The 16,789-nt window shown below is 36.2% G+C and overlaps 10 protein-coding genes and 1 non-coding gene across 11 annotated transcripts; 5 read left to right on the top strand and 6 right to left on the bottom strand.

Annotated features, from left to right (window-relative positions):
• Window positions 1–240: 240 nt before the first annotated feature.
• On the bottom strand, window positions 241–1,977 carry PPN1 (endopolyphosphatase; the record flags this gene model as incomplete). The annotated part of the gene is made up of 1 exon (XM_003676923.1): window positions 241–1,977. One exon carries the CDS (start codon window positions 1,975–1,977, stop codon window positions 241–243), a length of 1,737 nt encoding a protein of 578 aa, XP_003676971.1.
• Window positions 1,978–2,282: 305 nt separating this feature from the next.
• On the bottom strand, window positions 2,283–3,014 carry RPS18A (40S ribosomal protein uS13; the record flags this gene model as incomplete). Its single annotated transcript, XM_003676922.1, has 2 exons — window positions 2,283–2,673; window positions 2,968–3,014. The coding sequence occupies 2 exons, from the start codon at window positions 3,012–3,014 to the stop codon at window positions 2,283–2,285; spliced, it is 438 nt and encodes a 145-aa protein (XP_003676970.1).
• A 497-nt stretch (window positions 3,015–3,511) lies between these two features.
• On the top strand, window positions 3,512–4,834 carry UTP6 (snoRNA-binding rRNA-processing protein UTP6; the record flags this gene model as incomplete). The annotated part of the gene is made up of 1 exon (XM_003676921.1): window positions 3,512–4,834. The coding sequence occupies one exon, from the start codon at window positions 3,512–3,514 to the stop codon at window positions 4,832–4,834; it is 1,323 nt and encodes a 440-aa protein (XP_003676969.1).
• A 99-nt stretch (window positions 4,835–4,933) lies between these two features.
• On the bottom strand, window positions 4,934–6,355 carry ADA2 (chromatin-binding transcription regulator ADA2; the record flags this gene model as incomplete). The annotated part of the gene is made up of 1 exon (XM_003676920.1): window positions 4,934–6,355. The coding sequence occupies one exon, from the start codon at window positions 6,353–6,355 to the stop codon at window positions 4,934–4,936; it is 1,422 nt and encodes a 473-aa protein (XP_003676968.1).
• A 412-nt stretch (window positions 6,356–6,767) lies between these two features.
• Window positions 6,768–7,542, top strand: RPS17B (40S ribosomal protein eS17; the record flags this gene model as incomplete). The annotated part of the gene is made up of 2 exons (XM_003676919.1): window positions 6,768–6,770; window positions 7,135–7,542. 2 exons carry the CDS (start codon window positions 6,768–6,770, stop codon window positions 7,540–7,542), a joined length of 411 nt encoding a protein of 136 aa, XP_003676967.1.
• A 183-nt stretch (window positions 7,543–7,725) lies between these two features.
• On the bottom strand, window positions 7,726–8,601 carry ECM11 (Ecm11p; the record flags this gene model as incomplete). The annotated part of the gene is made up of 1 exon (XM_003676918.1): window positions 7,726–8,601. One exon carries the CDS (start codon window positions 8,599–8,601, stop codon window positions 7,726–7,728), a length of 876 nt encoding a protein of 291 aa, XP_003676966.1.
• Window positions 8,602–8,757: 156 nt separating this feature from the next.
• NCAS0Ftrna20K lies at window positions 8,758–8,830 on the top strand. Its single transcript has one exon. It is a non-coding gene; the product is annotated as a tRNA-Lys (tRNA).
• A 394-nt stretch (window positions 8,831–9,224) lies between these two features.
• NCAS0F01260 (uncharacterized protein) lies at window positions 9,225–9,755 on the bottom strand (the record flags this gene model as incomplete). Its single annotated transcript, XM_003676917.1, has 1 exon — window positions 9,225–9,755. One exon carries the CDS (start codon window positions 9,753–9,755, stop codon window positions 9,225–9,227), a length of 531 nt encoding a protein of 176 aa, XP_003676965.1.
• Window positions 9,756–9,878: 123 nt separating this feature from the next.
• NCAS0F01250 (uncharacterized protein) lies at window positions 9,879–9,986 on the top strand (the record flags this gene model as incomplete). Its single annotated transcript, XM_003676916.1, has 1 exon — window positions 9,879–9,986. One exon carries the CDS (start codon window positions 9,879–9,881, stop codon window positions 9,984–9,986), a length of 108 nt encoding a protein of 35 aa, XP_003676964.1.
• A 271-nt stretch (window positions 9,987–10,257) lies between these two features.
• NCAS0F01240 (putative hydrolase) lies at window positions 10,258–12,234 on the bottom strand (the record flags this gene model as incomplete). Its single annotated transcript, XM_003676915.1, has 1 exon — window positions 10,258–12,234. The coding sequence occupies one exon, from the start codon at window positions 12,232–12,234 to the stop codon at window positions 10,258–10,260; it is 1,977 nt and encodes a 658-aa protein (XP_003676963.1).
• Window positions 12,235–12,562: 328 nt separating this feature from the next.
• SSN2 (Ssn2p) lies at window positions 12,563–16,645 on the top strand (the record flags this gene model as incomplete). The annotated part of the gene is made up of 1 exon (XM_003676914.1): window positions 12,563–16,645. The coding sequence occupies one exon, from the start codon at window positions 12,563–12,565 to the stop codon at window positions 16,643–16,645; it is 4,083 nt and encodes a 1,360-aa protein (XP_003676962.1).
• Between the last annotated feature and the right edge of the window lie 144 nt (window positions 16,646–16,789).

Here is a 16,789-nt window from a genome sequence, read left to right as displayed (position 1 = left end):
ATCTAAATCTTCATCATATCCTGAAGATATGAATGCCTTTTCTTTAAAAAGTTTCCAAATGTCTCTGTCTTCTGTTAAATTTGAAGCCAATTCAAGATAATCCTTGACTAACAACGATTTCATGGAGTAAGGTCCATCTTCGGATGTGTACTCGACATGAAAGCCAAATGCTTTTTCCGCTGACTCTTGTTCCGTCTCTCCAGCTTCAATTAATTTATAATAATTCTTGTTAATTATTCTTCAAATCTGCGTAATATTGAATAAATTTTGTTGGAGTAAACAACTGAGGGGTATATGCTGGGCCAAGGGTATGCATTCTTTGGCAATCTTTTTCGGTATAGTCTTATCCACCCGTTTCTTCTTTTTAGCAACTAACATGGAATTGTCAATATCCTGCATGTCATCACTGTCCTGTATTTCTTTTTCAAGGGTAGAAAAAAACTCGTCCCATGGAACAAATTGTTGTTGCTCTTTATTTATGTCCAAGTCAGTAATATTATATTCCCAGACACGAAATGATGGATTAAATGTCGGTATAATGGATCCAGCAATATTCACAATCGAATAACGTTCATAAATGTCATCCACAGTCCTTGGACCATTTCTCCTTGCAGCATTTTCTGCCTTCACTGAAGCTAATTTATCATGCACCTTTTTGTATATTTTATCACGCACACCCTTCATATAAGTTTCTTTATTGACAGGCTTTGCTCCCATCAAACGCACTTCCCTTCCAGGATCTGCATGTTGTAAGAATATTTCATCAGCATCGTCTTCATTCTCAGCAGTATCTTTATTGTTGAAAACATTCTTAGGAATATTAATGTTCCTTCTAGCCTTCTTACCATCAACAGGTATAAAATGATCAACATTCATATGGCCATATAACCCTCCAATTATTATATCTCTATATTCGTGTGTCCATAGAGTAAATTTATTGTAACAACTGCTTTCAAAATTCTTCTCCAATGGAGGAACATGACCAGTAAGCCATACTTTCATGCCCCTTTTCCTGAATTCTTGTAGCGTATTACCGAGCCATACTAAAAGGGTATACCCAGGTTCCTTTCTAGAATTACAGTTATCAACAAGTGGGTTTGCCTTAAACAGATAAAGCGTATTAATAGACAGGACGGCCAATTTCCCTGGAATCACTTCAGTAAGAAAGGAGGCCCCTATACCAAAAAACCTCCTTTGCTCCTGAGGTATGAAATTATTCCATATATTATAAACTTCCCTAGTCTGTAATGTTGGTCCCAAGGAGAACATATTATGAGGGAAAACATCATTATTTCCCAGGCTTGGTATCACATTTACATCGAATTCTCTGGGATCATCACTTTCTTGACTACCAAAAAGAGTTTCCATCCTTCCAGCAATCAACTCATTCATATCAAATATTTCAAATTCCGTTCTGGGGTTCTTTCTATCATTATCATGTCTTATATTATCACCTGTCCAAACAACAAAATCAATCTCATCTCTTAAATTTTCACCAATCCAACGTAAAGTATGTTCAATGAGATCCATTGATGAATCGCATCCGCCCATTGCAGTACCAAATTTCAAAGCTGTATCTCCTTTACCCTTGGGTTTACCGTAATGGCAAACTTGGTCCATAGATGTACCTGCTTCATAAAGAGAATCCGGATGCATATCTGTTATATGGAGGAATCTCCCATGTATAAGTCTTTTCTTCCCCGTCTTAGGGTCGTAGATCTCTACCAGTTTGTGCGACGGTGACAGCCCTAAATCAGATAAGCGTTCACCATTTGTTCTAATAAAGGGAATATCATTCTGATGTATATCTTTCTCTATTGTTTCATTCCCATGTACTGACCGAACATGTATCCCTTGACGGTAAGATTTGGAAAGATAGTATAAAATTAGGAGCAATATCACCATAGAGATTGAAATAAGCTTTAGTCTCTTTCTTCTTAAATGGTGACTTGTCATCCTTATACCAGTTGTAGACATTATCTAGTTTAGTATCTCTAATTCATCACTAGTAAGCACCATTGACTTGTTATTTTCATCCCTTTTAATAAGTAAATCTATGGGGTACTCGTGGTCAATTTATCGCGGTGATCACATTTCGGGTTTCCCTTACGCAGCGTGAACATTACGTTAACTTAAGGGCACACTTAGATAACATGACGCTATATAAATTTATAGTAAAAATGCTCTTGGATTTTAATATTTGATTTTATACATTTTGATAAATGAGGAAAATTATAAAGTTAGGAAGAGGGAAAGATAGAGAGTGAACGAAACAGTTACATTTATCTTCTTCTACCAGTGGTCTTGGTATGTTGACCTCTAACACGCAAACCCCAGAAATGTCTGATACCTCTGTGTGCTCTGATCTTCTTTAATCTTTCCAAATCGTCTCTCAATTTGGATTCGACGTTGTTAGCCAAAGTGTGGTAATCCTTACCATCGTTGATATCCTTTTGACGGTTCAAGAACCAAGCTGGGATCTTGTATTGAGTTGGGTTTTGCATGATTTGAACGACTCTTTCTAATTCTTCTTGAGTCAATTCACCAGCTCTCTTGTGCAAGTCAATATCAGCCTTCTTACAAACCAAGTTGGCGTAACGACGACCGACACCCTTGATGGTGGTCAAGGCGTAAACAATCTTGATGTTACCATCGACGTTAGTGTTCAACAAACTATAAAAAAAATGTGGATTTTATGTTAGTAACAATGTTTCATAACGAAGTAATTGAGTGAGGGATTGTGTATGGAGAGTTCGTTGCTTGTAGACAGTTAATCATTTACCACATATGTTTTCAATAGTTTCAAATTTTCATCAAAGGGATGGCTATTCGTACCAGTTTCAATATTAAAATCTTGTCTTATCGTTATTCCATGGTTTTCAAACGTAACATGTGTGAATAAACTCATATATGTTCACTGCATCTATTATTCCCACGACCCACTCCCATCTTCAAATGGAGACATACCGTAAAATATGTTGGAAAGAACCTTGTTCAGCGACAACTAGAGACATCTTTTACCCGTGTTTGCAATGGTTTACTTGAAATAATAGGGTATATACACACTTGCCATCTTTAATATTCAATGTACTTGATTAATATCCGTATACGTATAGTGGCCATCCAACTCGGTCCGTCCTGCCCAGACTAAGCTGAGCTGACCAGAGCTAGGCTGAACGAGTGTTTCCAGTGGGAACAGACCTAGGCAGAAGCCTCCCAAACTGCTGGGGAGAACACTGATCCCGCGCTGCCTAGAATAAGACAGCTTTGAAAATTGAAAAAACAAAAAATTCTGATGTTGTAAATGTTCGGATGGAAACAAAAGGTACGGTTGTACAGTCATAACATTATTCTTTGAAATTTCAGTCTCGAAAAATGGAAAATTTTAAACAAAATGCTCATCTCATCTCATCTGTCATATAAAGCACAGACCTCAGCTCCCTTCTCATTTGTGTAACCTCAGGAATTCGCTCAGAATACAACAGCAAAACTAATCTAATCATCAACAAAAATGTCATCAAAGACAAGATACTACTTGGAACAATGTATTCCAGAAATGGACGATTTAGTAGAGAAGGGTCTCTTCACCAAGAATGAGGTCTCTCTAATAATGAGAAAGAGAACAGATTTCGAACATCGTCTGAACTCTAGAGGGTCCAGCATAAACGATTACATGAAATATATCGTTTACGAGACTAACGTGGATAAATTGCGTCAGAAACGTGTGAAAAGGATCTTGCAGAGTTCAAGATCTAATTCGTTATCCGATTGGTCCATTCAACAAAGAATCACCTTTATTTATCAAAGAGGGACTAATAAGTTTCCTCAGGATTTGAAATTTTGGGCTATGTATTTGAATTTCTTAAAGACTAGAGGTGCAAAGACTTCTTATAAGAAGATTCATAATGTTTATAACCAATTATTGAAATTACATCCTAATAATGTGGATATTTGGATTAGTTGTGCCAAGTATGAATATGAAGTACATGCCAATTTCAAGAGTTGTAGAACTGTCTTCCAGAATGGGTTGAGATTTAACCCTGATGTGGCTAAATTATGGTATGAGTATATTAAATTTGAATTGAATTTCGTAACTAAATTGATTAATAGAAGAAAAGTTATGGGGTTGATCACTGAAAGAGAACAAGAATTAGACATGTTGAACGAACAAAATGATGCTGCTCATGAAGATGAGGAAAAGGCAACTTCCTTGCAAGCTCCCTCCACAGGTGATAATATGAAGGATAAATTAAATGACTTACCTGAGGCTGATATGAGTATGTTGGGGAATGAAGAAACAAACCCTGCATTGCGTGGTGACATTGCCCTAGCCATCTACGATCTTGCCATGAAGACCTTAAGTAAACATTATATTAATAAGCACAAAGGTTACTATGCAGTATCGGATGATGCTACCAATAAGGAACTACAAAAGGATGCATTACTATTTTTATTTGAAAAATCTACAGAATATATTAAATTATTTGATGCCTTTACTGATTTACAAAGAGATCATTTAATTAATCATGTCTTACAATTCTGGAAAAACGAAATATCACAACCTTTACAAGAACAATTGGCTGACATATATGTATCCATCATTATAATGGATATTACCTTAAATATTAGGTACATGACCTTAGAGACTTTGGATGTTGATCAATTACAATTATCTGTGAAGAAATATTTCGCATACAAAGAAAAATTTAATAAGAAGTTGGTAAATTCTTTGCATTCACGCTATAGAGATTATCTTCAAGACACATTCTTGAAAAACATGGAAGAAAGCGATCCAAAGTTCAATATTTTGACAATGGTGGTAAAGAAACTATAAATAGATAGAGATACGTAACCAACAACAACAAAAAAAAGTTCATATTAGTATTATTCTTAATGTCTTTGCAAATTACATAAAGAGTGCTACTCTATCACATTAGATCCACCGCTGAGAAACGAAAAAATCATAGATTTTGTTCGCCTTAATTGGATCAATGTTCAACAGTTTAATACAACCTTGTCTATCTATATTCCCAGCTCTTCGTATCAATTCCTTAAACATTAGTTCTTTAATGGCTAAATAAGGTTTGGGAAGAATCTTTAATTGAACACATAATTGTTGTTCATCTGCTGATAACAAACCATAGTCTGCACCATGTTGAATATCGCTTATCGTCATATTTTTCTTCCTACCTGTACCTTCGCTATAATTTTGAGAATAATCAGTATTGGACCGATGGACCGAAGTAGATCTATATCGAACACCATTAACATTATTCGATATTGGGCTAGCATGGATGGATGAAGCACCAAACTTTTCCAAAGTAGTTATTCTTGTTTGCTTATCACGTTCGTATTTAAGGCCAGCTTCTAATGTCGTGATACCATTACTTCTCCACGTTTGAAGTTGATGTATTCTACTTCGACATCGTAACTCTTCTAACATATCTTTGGAAAATTCATCAAAATCTTGGGCGGTCATTATATGTGCAAATGGTTTCAGTTTATTGAACAACTCTTTCGCTTCTTTACTTCTTCTCTTGTCTATACTTTGTAATTTCCTGTATTCCAATAGATTATTCTCAAACAACAACCTCTTCTTTTCAGCTCTGGTAGTTAACCTTGAATTATATATATCTAAGATGGCAAATTTCAATTCAATATCTAAAGGTTGATCATCAGGTTCAAAAATCATATCCTTCACGGGACCTTCTGCTTCATTTTCAAACTCCGTTTCAAATTCCAGTCTACCAGGCATAAACCCTTGAACTTCGTGACAACTGGGAACGGAGGCCATAGGTTTCATGGGAGGTGGCAATGGCTTGTCCCTAAATGCTTCAATTCTTTTCTTCCGATTTTCTAAAAATTCATCCTGTGGTACTTTAATATTCTGGGTGATATCAGGAATAGGATAATATGGACTATTCAGATAGTACTTCTCATAATGTGCAGCTACTTCTTCTTTATCCCTACTACCGAGATGATCTGCAATATCTTGCCAATTACCCAATCCGAACGTTTGAGCTCCCTTTATCAGAGCCAATTCTTCATCTGCGCCCCAGTCTTCACATAATATCGGGTATGAGTTTGTTTCTATAATTCTATAGTCATGGAATGGTCTATGGTTCCCATTATATGCACCTTGAGCGAAACAGGGGACACATAAATCGTATTCTGGGCATACCGCACACGATATCCTTACTCTATTGGTACAATCTGTGGAACAGACATCGCAATGGAACTTATTGGACATCCTATGAAGGTGAAAAAAAAATGTAAGAGTGAGACGACACGAAGTGGTTGTTCGATGAGCTCCGCTATCTTGTTTTTGTTTATGTTTATCTTTTGACGTATTCATATTTTGGCGATTTCTTTGAAAAGTTTTTTGTTATCGCCTTGGAAATTGGTGTTAAGGCTCTCGATAAATTTCACGGACTGTGCATCCGGACATCCATATTTTACACCCAACCACCCATTATTATTTTTTTTTATTAATTTTGAAAATTTATGAATTTTATTAGTTTTTCTTCCGTGGGCTCAGGGGAGGTAATCTTCTTAGGCGGAAACCCTGGGCATTCCAGCCTAGCAAGATATCCACTCCAGAAGGAATCTTCCGTTCTAGACAGAACTCCCCTGTGGAACGTTGTTTGTCACCAACAGCTGCGTGTCAATCCGGTTTATCATAGTGACTGTTATTAACGATAATTGAAGGTTTCACGTAGGTAAAAGAGGTTTGAATATAATAGACACTAAAGACAAGCAATTCAAAAATGGTACGTTAAAATACATTACATATGCCAGTGGATAGCAAAGGATATACCGGCGAATGTGGAGCATGGATAATGGCTAAGTGGATGCTAGTGAAATAAATTTAGATACCTGAATATTGGCCCATAGTAGGATCGCCTACAGCAGGTCTGACTGACTGACTATGATAATACTAAATCTCTGCCAATGTGAAAAATAACCAAGTGATTCAAGATATATTTTAAAATTAAGGAATAAGATCCATTGTATTAAAATCCAAGAAACCATAATGCTCTGATTTAATCACGTCTAAATCCGTAAGCTATACCTAATGTCGAAACAATTAAATTTACTAACTATGGATTTTTCATTATTATTTTTTTTCAATAGGGTAGAGTTAGAACTAAGACCGTTAAGCGTGCTTCCAAAGCTTTGATTGAACGTTACTATCCAAAGTTGACCTTGGATTTCCAAACCAACAAGAGATTGTGTGATGAAATCGCTACTATTCAATCTAAGAGATTAAGAAACAAGATTGCTGGTTACACCACTCATTTGATGAAGAGAATTCAAAAGGGTCCAGTTAGAGGTATTTCTTTCAAATTGCAAGAAGAAGAAAGAGAAAGAAAGGATCAATACGTCCCAGAAGTTTCCGCTTTGGACTTGTCTCACTCTAAGGATGTCTTGAACGTTGATAACCAAACTGCTGACTTGGTCAAGTCTCTAGGTTTGAAGTTGCCATTATCTGTTATCAATGTCTCTGCTCAAAGAGACAGACGTTTCAGAAAGAGAAACTAAGATATTTAATCTACTTGAATATTCTTTCCCCATAAAGTTTTATCTTTTTAATCCCGTTCTGTGTACAGTTAAATATCTTTACATAACAACCAAACTCATAAAAATATATTAAAATTAAAAATTAAAGCAGTAGCTAACAAAACTATAAAACTAGTAAAAAAACACTTATCTACCATTATTATATTATATTATATTCAGAATTTCTTTGCCTAATTCTTTGATCTTTATCAGTTTATCATCCAAAATCTTACCTTGGCAATTCAACGCCTCTGCCCGTTGGTTAATTACTGATGTGACAACTTCAAATTTGACACTCAGTTCAATCCTTTGCTTGATTAATTCCGTAACAAGGACACCATATTCCTCATGTAAATGCTGTCCACATTCGATCCATTCATCCAAAGACCAATTACAAACTTGAATTCCAAAATTAATTTCGTCTTCCTGTTCCACGCCAGGGAGTACTGACATAAATCCTTCTTTATCAACGGGTTCTTTTTTACTCGATTCATACAATAATTTATTTATTTGAGGGTACTCGCCAGGGTTTTCTATCACATCGAGATCATTATTTTTCTTTACTGGAACTCTGTTTTCTTTCAGACTACTAAGTTTTTCTTTATGGGGTGAAGATCCTTCAACCACCATTACATTGAGTTTCTTTGAACTCTTGGTTGATGATGCACTTTCATTTTCCAATAGTTTTCTTTTCCTCTTTTTTTCAGTTGTTTCGGAGAGCTCTTGTGAAGTTGTTGTTCTGTCCTTGGCATCAGGTTCTTGTTTAATGACAATCTCATCTTTATCAGCACCACCCATGGTTATATCCTTGGTATTTAATAAAAAAGTTGCCAATTTCTTCTTCTTGGATGAATTCTTTTGTCTTCTTTCCTCTTTCGAATTCTTGTCCATTTCCTTGTCAATTTGAGCTGGGCGGCTATCTGATCCATTTGAATTTGTGGTTCCATTACGAATTACTTGTTCGTTAAACAAATTCTCCCTGAGGCTTTTATTTGAATCCTTAATCTCTTCACAATTTGATTCAGTTTTTATTATGGTCATCTCTTGTCCTTCTTCCTATGCACTCTTTTTGGTTAAGTTTCTATTATAAATGAAGTGCAAACAAAATAATCCAACTATACATTTTATATTTTCTTTCACGTGTAATTATTTTTTGCGACTGGTTCAGTCAATTGTCCAACGAAATCCAATAAAATAGCCTTGTTGGCGCAATCGGTAGCGCGTATGACTCTTAATCATAAGGTTAGGGGTTCGAGCCCCCTACAGGGCTGTTTAATTTTTTTTGAAATTTCTGACGCTATTGTAAAAAATACGCAAAGCTCACTGTTTTTTCGTTATGACTATTTCGTTGATAGTTAAGGGAGAGTAAATATTTGAAAATTCATGTTAAAAGAAGAACGAAGAGTTGATAGTTTTTTCTTTGTACAACCATTAAAAAAAAAGCTAATTGTCTGCAAGGGGATAGATTGTTTACAAGCAAGGCATTCTCTTCATTGAAGTGTACAAACCCTCAAAATAATTTTTGTCGTTGCTCACTCAATGTAAGTCAATTTCAATCGGGGATTACAAGTTTAACACCTGTAACTTGTCCTATTTGGCTTAATTATGCAAACAAAAAAAAATGTATCATAGTCCCTTTTACGTAAAGTTTCTGTTTTCGGGAATTAGCTAACCGCCGAAAGAAAAGGATACAGTATAATCTGTAAAAGCGAGAATCCAGGGTGCGATAAACCCAAAGAGAACATAGTTTTGGTAGTATCGGTAACGAGCTGTCCAAATTGTACTGAGTATGTTCTTCTTCTTAGAGAAATACTACACGTATGTACGCAATTGTGAAAAAAAAGTTGAGGGGGGGTGCTGGCACGCTGAAGAAGAGGTTTCTTTTTAGAGAATGTGCCACAAGAAACCCTGACCTGATCCTTCGAGAACAAGAAGAGATTGACTAGTCTTTTGCGACTATATTGGCTATTCACTAGCGTGCCTTTGTTTACGCGCTGTGATTGTCTGAGAATCATTTCCCGTTTCAGCTTACGTATGCAGGCATTTGCCCTTTTGGGAAACATACACGATCGGCGGTTACAGCTTTTGTTTGACATGGATGTGGAAGGTATGTCACCTTGCCAAAGGTACACTTGTCCCCCGTAAAGATTTACACTACCAGCATACAAGGTGTTGGTTTGAGCATGCCAGCCCATCAGCTTGGGAAAACTATAAAAGAAGCCATGAAGGGCGATATAGAAACAAATTAGTACTCCCTTCTCTCTTTTACATTATAAGTTAAAATCATCATCCAACAATCAATAACAACTTAAGAAAAAATGCAACCTTCCACTCAAGCTACCCAAAAAGACAACACTGCTGAAAACAAGGACAACCACAACATGGTTATCAACTGTTTGAGTAACATCTGCTGTGTTATCGTCTAAACGTTCACTCTTTTAGCTTTTACACTTTTTCTTTTACCCTTTAGTTGAATACATTTGTTGTGTTCTTTTAATACCAGTTGGAATATAAAATTTACGTATTTTCTGTATAGTTCATACATAATTTAATCATATATTTCAGCAAAAAAACATTTTTTTTATTTTTTTCATTTTCAAACATCACATATAAAGATCCTCTTGGGTCCAGGTCTGGATCAGAATTTCTATCTCATTTTTTTTAGTATATATTACAGATTAATCTATCTTACCTATTTTATGATAATTCAGAATATTTTCTACTAGCCTCCACACCGAAGTGCTCTTCTACCATATGGGAAACAGCAACATCACCATATAGATTAACAAATCTTCTTCTCACAACAATATTGTTATGAGAATCAGGTTTTATCTTCACCAATACTTTCCTCCAATTCATCGTCATTTGCCACTGTCTTGCAATACGTTCTTGGGTTCGATTAACACTTTCATTTGGATAAATGACCTTTTTAATAGCAGGTCTATTCGCATAATGTGCCCTCGGTATTTCTTTTGGAGTATATATCTTATCATGTACAATTGCATCATGATGTCTCACTTCAGGGTTTTTAATGTACTCCTGACTAGGTAATGGCGCCGTAAGAACTGAAAGGGCAGCAAGCATGGTGGAGGCTTCTGGTGGTGCAGTGAATTCATTAGCGTCATTATCATCCGTTTCAGTGGTGGATCCATTGCCAGACGAATCTTCCATGGAACTTTCCGTTACTTGACCCCTTTTAAACTTACTTCTCTTAGATGGAAGAGGTAATGCCCATCTTAAAGCTGCCTTCTTATCTATACCACTAGATGGAATTTCACCTGTTGGAGTCTCATGCCTGGCATTTGGACTTGGAGATCCAGTTTCTGAACGTGATACTGATGAATCATCTGGTACATTTGGCGTAGCGGCTTCTTGTGTAGAACTTGATCTATCCTGTATCCTTTTGGCCTTAGCTAAACTATTCCAATCCAAATAAAGTAGAGCTGCTGTCCTTAATGGGACAATACCATCATGTACAACATTTGCATATAGGGTTCGATGCACAAATCTTTCAAATATTGCTAATGCCGGTGGTTGTGGTATTATTTCCAAGATAAGCTTGGTTTTTGCAGCATTCCCATCAGTCGTTAGTCCATCTTTCGATGTCAAGGGAGTATATTTCAGATTCAAATCTCTACCAGTTAATCCCAAAGAACCTGCATCTAGAGGTAAAGAAACGTATAAAGGAAAATCACCAATGACTCCAATGAATGGACTTGCTAGAGTAATAAAATTAACTGGTTTAATACCTTTTGTTGGGTGGAATATATCAGGTCTCTTTACAGATATATAATGAACCGCCATACCTTGAGTGGGTCCACCTAACGAATGACCGATAAATGAAATCTTGTCCACTTTATACTTCTTATTCAATTCATCGACTGTTTCTATAATGTATTCTGCAACTCTCTTACCTAAATAATGCACCCCATGAGCTGATTTCCCCATATTTTTCATACAGCCCCTCACCACAACATTTGGATTAATATCCTCTGGAACTGAATTTGCCGTCTCTTCAATTTTATCCTTCATGTATAACATATCACAACCAATATTAGAAAAAATACCATGTGTCATTATAACTAAATGTACAGGTTTATTTGGATACTTTGGTGGGAAGCTCCATAATGAACTCGTATCGAGTAATTTGACCTCAAAACCGTCCATTTTCACAGGTTTCTTACCTTTTGATCCATTTTTAGTTTCCTTCTTAGTAGTTGCAATTCTGAAACTATATTTCAATGTTGGTGTGGGGATTACACAGAGTTGTGAAAGAATATCAACAGTCCAAGAATAAGTATTGGTATTTGCCACACGTGAATGTTTATTCAAAAAAATCTTCGTCTTAAACCTTGCATCCGGCTTCAAGTGTTCACAGAATGGAATCACTTCATCACCTTCAAATATTTCATCCTCATGATAATTATGTGGTCTTACATCAACATAGAAGGTGTAAGGTCCCGTCAGATACACAGGACGAAGTAGTGGACTCTCTTCGTTTTTTATTCTTAAGAACAACTCTTCGATACAGATACCACTATCTTCTAATTTCTTCTTATCTACAGATATAATGTACCTTGAAAGATCACCAATTCCAAGTTTCTTCGTTTCGTTCAGCAATAAAATACCTTTTGTGTCATCGTGATTAGAATGTTTGGGAAGCATAGGCGCCATCTATTCTGACAGATCGTCGTTGTCTTGTAAAACAATAGATGTCCCTGGGTCTCGTCCAAACGACTTAAGTGTTCCGCGAACCAGCTGTATTCAACTTTTGCGCAGTTCTTGTTTTATTCAATGAATCATTGTCTGATCAGATATTAAATTTTCCATTATTGTAGATTCGCGAGGCAAAAGAAGAATGCTCCATAAATAATGACAATTTCGATATGGGGACAGCAGAGGAGTCTAATTATCAAACGACTATACTATTATACAGATCTAAAGTCTGTGAGTTGCATAGACGATAAGAAACTAAATATTCCAAACAAGAGCCTGGAAAAATATGAGCAGTAGTACACCAGCAACTATGTACAGATTAGAGGAGCTGTTCTCAAGTTTTTATCGAATTGAGAAGATTGAAAAGATTAATTATCATCAATATATACCCAAGAATCAAGATGATCAGTGGCCCATACAAATGGAATTGTTGCTGAGGAAGAAGAATCCTCAAACGTTGGTAGCATTGTTATCAAGAAGTCTGTGGTGTTTTAGCATAAACGATAATCCTTTACCAAATCTGCCTAATATAGGCAACCCAAATAACTCAGATGAGAATGTGGTTCCCGATAAAACTGGTAATTTTACATGTGAATATTCAAAACCTAACCTACCTCCTCATTATGCTTTGTTCTTGAAAGCCCTTCGAAGAATGATCTATATTAATTTGGGTTTGGCATCTAACAATAAATTGATTCAATTTGGGAATGCATGTATAGGATTGAAGCAGAAGGTACCTACAGAATTATTACAATTAGAACCACATTTATTCGCCAATGGTGATTTGGCTATAACAATATGTAAGAAGGATATGGGTTTGATTAAGATGGCCGAAGATAAAATGGATGATAAGTTTCTACGATCCCATGCCTTATATTTAGCTCCTTCAGGAATACGAACTTACCTTGCACCCAATAGTAAGGGAGTATATTTTAGCCCACCACCAAACAATGCAGAGATCTTGTTAATGACATTAGCAGTGTCTCATGGTATCAACTTGTCAGATGACGGTGATCTTAAATGGGTCACTGTAATACCTCATTTAGGTCATCTCAATGGTTATACACCCACAATTGCTTCCTATATGAACTCACCTACTGATGTACGAAAGATCATTTGGCCATTAGGATTGTTATTTGCCCAACCAGCGCTAGACATAGAAGCTTCAAACGACGCAAGTAAATCATTATGTCAAAACTTTCAAACTACTTTAGATATCATTGACGATTTTATTCAATTAAAACAGACATCATCATATAGAACACCCGGGAGCTCGGGAGCTATTGGTACGAACCCATTGAGCTCTGGAAGCGCCTATACAGACCAACTTCGACATTATTATAAGAATAACTCGGTGGGATCACATCCTAATGATACTGTATCGCCATCGTTAGACCGCCTTATGACTTCCTCGATGGGCAATGCCGGTAGTACTGAGCTAATGCAAACTCCGTTGGTCAACAAGGCAAATGTAAATGAACTATTTAACGGTAATCCCAACAACAAAAAGCAAGCCAGCGATCCAGAAGTCTCCTCATATAAAGATGATTTAGAACAGGTTAAGAACTCTCTGCTTGAAAAAAACGAGGATAGTGTATTTATACCAAATGATAGACTTGGGAATAGTATATCGAAGGTAGTTCCCGAAGGGTATGATGTTTCTACAGTGGACAAAGAATTATTTGGAGATGATGAAGATGATGAGGATTTATTTGGTGAAAGTAACGACAATTCTCTAGATGATGAAAATAGAGTTACTGATACAAGGAGAAACGATCCAGATGAAATTACAGAAGATATGTTCGGTATGTCTGACGATGATGACGGAACTAACAAAGCCAGTTATGCCACAAATACAAATACCAATATTGACACGTTTTTTGATTCTGCCAATTCATTGAGCACACCTATTAAGAAATCAAATCTAAAAAGAAAATATCTCGATATACCAATTGAGGAAATCACTTTACCAAACGATCCACTATATACAGATCCAGGTGCTCCACTTCCTGTAGAAACGCCGAGAGATAGACGTAAAAGTGTTTTCGCACCATTAAATTTTAATCCAATTATTGAGAGCAATGTAGACAACAAATACAGAAATGGCGGCAAATTTTCATTTAGTCCAATACAAAAGGACGAATCATTGAAATTTGACCTCTCAAGTGGAGCGATTTCAAGTTCAGAAGATGAAGAAAGTGACTCCGATGATGATGATTTTGCATATCTGACTCTTGGGCAGGACTTGAGATCTATGGATGGTGAACCTCATGATCAGTCACACTTTCTTGGCTATCCACCAATCCCAGGTGCTGGTGAGCCTCTATCAATGGGGTATAATGGAGGGAACGATTTTATTGTAGGTACAGAAGCGGTTAAAGATGGCTCCAATTCTATTTGGAGACTACCACAAAGTGAACTACCTACAACTGATTCACCGTTGAAGACTGTTGAATCTTCAATACAGCCAATGGATCCTAAATTAAAATCAGCAATGCATGAGAGCAATATGACGACAAGACCAAAAATAACTGAAGAGCAATCACCAGCTTCAGCTGGAAACATTATACAGTCCAGTTTACCAGAAGGGCATGCAACTCTTCCTGAGATAACTCCCACTGGGACGAACTTAATCGTGGAATCCTCAAATAGCCTGCCATTTTTGCTAAGGCATATGCCTTTGTCATCTATTCCTGATGTTTTCAGATTATCAAATCCATCGATACCATTATCAGAGATGTACCCCGATATGCTAGACCTACTATCTGAACAAATTGTTTTTGATTATGATGCTCTGCAAAATATGGGCATCCCAAGGTTAAAGTACAAAGGGATAAACGAATGTAAAAAGGGTTTGGTATATGACACCTTGTCGAAAATTTTTACTGCCTTTGAAAGGATTGATGGGAATCAAATTATAGATAAGTTTTATCCAATTAAGCAACCATTCGTCTTCATTAGAAAAAATCAAGAACTAATTAAAATTAAAGCTGATTTTCAACCATTTTGCAAATATCTGAATCTTCGCCCACCTAATGGTATCAAGAATTTTAAATGTTTGATTTTGACCGATTCCTTTAAGGATGATTGTATTAATTTTGTGTCCACTCTTTCCCAGAGTTATATTGGCCACGAGTATGGTTTTTGCGAATTGCTTAAACTAAATGCAGAAAATTATCAAGGATTGATTTATTTGAAAGATTTTGGAAAGAATAGGTTATTATTATTAGCCGCACAGATCGTTTCTTACTGCGCTACAAATAAAAGTTCAGAAAAGGATGTACCTTTGATGATGATTTTACCGTTAAACTCAAACGATTTATCTGAACTGGTCAGGAAAGTCAAGATCTTCCAGACAATACGTAATGAGGTCAAGGCAAAGATTTCTAATAAAGAATTATTCCTGAAGGTCATTCCTATGGATTTTATTAGTAACCCATTGACTTCTGTTGATGATTGTAGCAATTTATGTGTGAGCATTTATAATATCCTTCCTCTAAAGTTGTCTAAATTCACTACCATTGCTAAAAAGCTGCCTGAGACTATTACTTTTAGAACACTGCAAAATAGCACCGGATCAGCTGCAATTCATTATGATGAATACATTCATCTCGCATATGCCAGGAGTTTAGATAAGGCGTGGGTTTTTGCCGCATTAACTGATAGCAACGGTAATGAGAATTTGATAAAATCATGGTATGTAGGTACCTCGAAAACAAAGTTCGATGATGCTTGTAATCAGATATGGTCATTGGCGCTTTCCTTGTCAAACAAAAAGTATGGTAAAATCTGTTTGATTTTGACGAGATTAGATGGGATATTACCGGATGATGAATTGATGAATTGGAGACGTTTATCTGGTAGAAATATACACTTAGCCGTGGTCTGTGTAGATGATAACACGAAGATAACTTTCTTGGATAAGGATAGGTTGTATCCTACGTTCAAACCAATTCTAAGAGATGAAAAATTGGCAAGAAAATTCAACCCAAACAATTTTGACGATTATGAACTGAGGAATACTGATGAAGATATTCATGGTGTTATATTCCAGAATCCATTTTTGTTATCAAACTCTCAGCATCGGTGTGCCATTAAAAGCGGAGCTTTAATTAAATTCAGGAGATGTCGAGACGATACAATCTGGGATAAGTTCGAAGTGAATTTACTAAACTGCCCACACGCAGACAGTACTGAATTACTGGAAACTATTTTAGAGGAGTTCAGAAACTTAGCATCCTTAAACATTTGGTTCGGAGTCTCTAATGGTGAACATTCACACATACCATGGCATGTTCTGGCTGTCAAGAAAATGATGAATACTCTCGTTCATGCACGGGTTGATGTTCTTGAAGAGCCAATAAGTTAATGCTTCTACTAGATGTTAACATTTATATACATATTCTTAATAATATTTTACAATGGTGTAGTACTGCGGATTGATCGTTTTAAGGTTTATTATTCTTATATTACATACTGATAAACCAATTCTTGGACCTGATTTATCATTCCC

This window comes from Naumovozyma castellii, chromosome 6, assembly GCF_000237345.1.
Source record: "Naumovozyma castellii chromosome 6, complete genome".
Taxonomy (NCBI): Eukaryota; Fungi; Ascomycota; class Saccharomycetes; order Saccharomycetales; family Saccharomycetaceae; genus Naumovozyma; species Naumovozyma castellii.
The sequence above is the reverse complement of the archived record's forward strand: the minus strand, read 5'-3'. Positions and strand labels throughout refer to the sequence as shown.